Here is a 4,626-nt window from a genome sequence, read left to right on the forward strand (position 1 = left end):
CTCGGCTCGTAAGGCGCCGTGGACAGGGGCGATAGGCAAGCCCGCCCGCACTCGTGCATGCGGTACAGCATACCTACAGAAGTGCGCGGCGTGAATCAGCCACCTGGTACTAGGTGGCAGCAACTCCAGGAATCATGTGTGTACACCAGCCTGGGAATCCTCCGGATAAAAATTAATCTCAATCAACAGAAAACACTTAAACTAAGCGGGAAACTAGTGGAAATTTGTACAAATTAGTCGAAGTAAACGTTTTGCACCATTAGAAAACCTAAGGAATAAATGTAAGCGGACGAGAATCACTGGGGTTCAAGTATTTCGGGAGTCATGAGTAAACAACATCGAAAGGGAGTTATTGCCCCTCACACACATACAAAAAGGAAACAAAATGAACACATATGGTGCGAAAGTGACGAACACCTAGAAGGATCATATCGAAAAAGCAATTCTTATTCATACTATATCTAGTCTATGCCTCAATTGTACGCATTGTTTGCAATTGTTTGGTGCATAGGTGATGTGTATCTGAAAATGAAATGTTGCTTGGCTGCAATACGGGCTGGGATGCATAGCTGCCGTACTCACCTCCACGGGTTCCAGATGGCGGTTTTCGTGCGTCACGATGATACCTCTCACGTCCCCGTACTTGGTGCGCACGATCCTCGAGTTGAGCTGGGGCTGTGCCGGGATGGGCATTGCGGCGGGTGCGGCAGCAGGGGCGGCAGCGGGGGCGGCGGCGGGGGCGGCCGGGTCGCCGGCGCACGGCGTGGCAAGCAGCGCCATGAGCAGCGCTGCCACGCAGGGCACCAGCACGCCGGCACGCATCCTGGGCCCGCCCCCCGTCACATCCTGAAAACAAAGCCCGTTTACGATTAGAGTGCTGTTGCTGCTTGTTAACCGCTGATGATTACGTGCTTTTGTAAAACCGAACAGAAACGAAAAACTGAATAGAAAGAATGGAACTCTTTACTTGTTTGAACATTCCTATCTGAATTTACGTTTTTATAATGTTTGATAAAAACCTTCCCATCCTCTGAAAAACATTCTCTGATGGGTGAATGACGTTTTTCTTTGCAAGACTGAAAACCAAAGTATAGCCGATGAACTCATTTCATGTAGAGCTCATACCATTCGAGCGAGAGGAACGCACAAGCTTGACGCCAGGGCAACGCCAGGGGAAACGTCAGGAATCGTGACACGTCCTTTCCTCCTTCTCATACCTCGATCCCTCACTCCTCACTCCATTTGAAATTACTATATGTCCCATCTCTCTGCTCCACACCCAACACCCTCCTTCTTAGTTCCTCCCTTTACCCCTCTTCGCGGTCGTCACACCATCCCACCTCATCAAGCTCGCAGGCACTCAAACTAGTTCTCAGTTTGAAACAAAAGACCTTCCTCAACTGAATCCCGGAATTCAGTTTTCGCCGGCACGTGATGGTGTCCAACAGCCTGGTCGGGCCTGCTGCCGCAATTTGCAATCAGGCGGCTGCGAAGTCTGGCGCGGCGCGTTCACACAAAGCACACACGCACACACACACAGAGGGAAAACTCGTTTTCCAGGGGCAAGCCAAACAACTCGGAAAAGCAAAGGAAAACAAGTAGGCCCGACGAGTTTAGGAAAATCATTTATTTGCTCTCGTTGAACGAGTGACTCTGGAACTTAGAGTGATTGTTAGCTCACAGTTTGGTAATCTACTTAACAGTTTTGAATGCATCGGTTAAGAACACAACTGATTTTAAAGTGTTTTTTGATTTCAAACGCGAACAATCCTTCAAAAGGCGTAGTAAGGGTTTACGACTTTACAATTACGGTACTGCTGTCCAGTTGCACTGATGGGTCAGAGTGAGGGTGGGAAGAGGGTGGGGGGTGAGTGGTGGGGGCATAGGCCGTACCTACGTGGCCCACTTCCATGAATCAAGTTTTGGAGCACTCTCCATGGAACTATGGCTATGTGCCGTCTCCCCCACAGGCTCTTGGCACCTCGCAGAGCAGTGTGGGGTGGGGTGGTGTTATGATAGGGATGGAGGCAAAGAGGGTGGATGAGGAAGGGGAGAGGGGAATGGACAAGATATTAAAGGGGCAGCGGGGGTGGGGTCATAGGAAAGTGAGAGGAACAGCCCAGAGTCAGTTCACTCCAGCCCGTGACTCTCGGCTTCCACATCACCAAAAAATACGATCAACACCATGCAATAGCCCTGTTGTCAATGGCTAATGAAAAAAAAATGTCCTTCGAAACGAAACATTTTGGTATGGATTAGATGAGTCACTCATATTATTTATCATCCAACTGACCATGAAGAGTTTGGATAAGCACCAAAGCTATTATATCTGCCCTACCTATTGGTATGCGCCGCTCGACTCGAACACACAAACATTGTGAAATAAGTCGTGTTTTTTTTTTCACGCGGAGCCAACGAGAGCCGCATTCCGCGCGCCATGTAGTGCATGCACCTTGCCATCTTTGGCAGAGTTATGACGTCATATCTCCCGTTTGCGACCATGCGAATAATGAGGGTGGAGGGGACGGGCGGGCCGGCAGCGGGACGGCAGCAGGAAGTGTACCTAATGCGCAATGCAGATTGGAAGCGCTTCCGCAGATGGAGTTTTATGCTCCGCGCCGGCACTGCTCGGCCGGGCTGGCCACGGGGACCTCGTCGTTGGGCATCAGTCCTGGTTTGGTTCCTCTAGCCCCGACAACACACACGAGCCTTTTGCTGCCTTCGTCGGAACGGCGTGAAACGCGTGTACTACAACAACCCAGCAAAGACAAAAGCATCTGGTACAAAGAAAACCATTCGTGCGATCTTTCCCTTGCAAGAAATTGGCCGATGACAACTCGAGAAAGGGAGGGGAAACAACTCGAAAACACGGGGAAAAAAACGCCTTCGCGGTAGCGTGACTACCGCAAGCGTGGTTCCACTGAATTGTCCCATGCATGCGGCACGGCCATACAAAGTAAACCGCCGTTGTCGGTTGCTTTGTTGTTGTTTTTTCTCTACGTTGGGGATAACAACGTCCTCTGGTCGTGCGGACGGACCGGGCAACGGCTGCCCCGCGCCCGCGCCCTGCTGACACGTCCTGCGAGTAGACTAAGGGCGCCGTCAAACATTTTTTACGTAATTGCATATGAACGCAAACTCGGTGTATACAGCAGTCAAAGTAACACATTTTCCGAAACATCGGAGCATGTGTTCCAGTTTTACCGAAGTCAAATAACTCTCCACCTGTTTCGATTGCGCGTCCTGTATTTACTGAGGGGGCCAGGCCCAGCCCAGCCCACCTTTACGTGCAAAGCCGCGTAAAGAGTCAGCGGAGTGGACTGTTGATCGAGAGAGGGGTGGGAGGTTTAACTGGGTGAGATGGAAAAGGGGTAGAAATGTGTAGGGGAGAGCAGCGGAGAGAGGGCGGGGACTGTGAAATGAGCGTTCAGTTGTTGGCTGTGCGGGGGGATGAATTGTAAGGAAGAGGTGGAGGGTGGACTGACAGCCCACGCGGGCCGTGGGCCTTCAGCAAACTGGACGACCCCCGGCGGCCTCCGCCGCGCACGTATCAAAATATGTAAATATTATATCTGGCAGGCCACACGCACAGCCGAGCCGCACAGCATCGGCACCGACGGGCCGGCGGCTCGCGCGGCGGCCGACTCGCGGACGCAAAACAAGGAGACGGCGAAGAAAAATGGTGGACGCTATCAGATTTATTACCACGTCGCATTTTATTGCACCGGTTTATTCCCGGCCGCATAAGAAGACATTACAGCGCGAGGATATGAGAAAGAAACAGAGGATCGTCATGGAGCAGCCCACACGGAGGGGGTAGGGGTGGTGCTAGGGCGGAGGGGGTGGGAGAGGAAGTGTGCGGGGGGAGAGACGGAGAGACGACGTGGCGAGAAATAGGAAAGGCGGCGGACTTGTTCCTAAGCAATGGACCGGCTCACGACGGTGACGGTACCCAACAATTTCGTGGAATTCATAGTCGTTACTTTTGACATTAAAACAAGTTAAACCTGCCAAATGCAACTATGATTTTATGGTAAACATGTGCTTAAACCCGGTGTTACTGTTAAATAGCAAATTATTAACTAATTTTTAAATCAGAAAACGGCTAAACTGTATTCACAAAGCACCAAGCAACCCTGCGAACAACCCCTGGTATATATATTTCTGTTGGACCGAGTGTTATTCTCACACACTCTTTGCCGCTGCAGCCGGATGCAAAGAGAAGACAAGTGGTGTGGCGGGCGGGTTGCTGGGGGTGGTCTCCGGACCAGCCAAGTGTGAATGATCAAAGCGACGAGTGTGAAAGAGAGAGGCGCCGAGTATAAGACAGCTAAAACCAGAAGGGGGGAGGGGGGGGGGGTAACCGCACGAGCAGACTAAAGCCCAGCGCCACCACCCCCGCCCACGGCGCGCCCTCCCCTTCGTCTCCAATCCCACGAATCGCTTCCTTCCCTTGCAGAGTCGTCAGCCTCTGGCGGTAAGGCCCCCCGCAAGATAGCGCGCGGCGGGTGGCGTGGCGTGGCGTGGCGTGCGGCTGAGAGGCGCGAGTCCTCTCCTTTTGCAGTGCACCCCTCCGTGACCATATCCCGGCTCGGCCCGCCCCTGCACGACGTTTACAACCCCACC

At 52.4% G+C, this 4,626-nt stretch overlaps 1 protein-coding gene across 1 annotated transcript in view; it reads right to left on the minus strand.

Moving 5' to 3' along the window:
- LOC113202245 (neuroligin-2-like) overlaps window positions 1-4,626 on the minus strand; it is a 135,701-nt gene that overhangs the window by 94,527 nt on the left and 36,548 nt on the right. The window contains exon 2 of the mRNA XM_052264651.1: window positions 583-846. Within this exon, the coding sequence (XP_052120611.1) occupies window positions 583-822 (240 nt within the window). The 5' untranslated portion in view covers window positions 823-846. The remainder of the gene's footprint in view (window positions 1-582; window positions 847-4,626) is intronic.

The sequence above is a fragment of the Frankliniella occidentalis genome, unplaced genomic scaffold (assembly GCF_000697945.3).
Source record: "Frankliniella occidentalis isolate FOCC.00 unplaced genomic scaffold, Focc_3.1 Scaffold20, whole genome shotgun sequence".
NCBI classification, from domain to species: domain Eukaryota; kingdom Metazoa; phylum Arthropoda; class Insecta; order Thysanoptera; family Thripidae; genus Frankliniella; species Frankliniella occidentalis.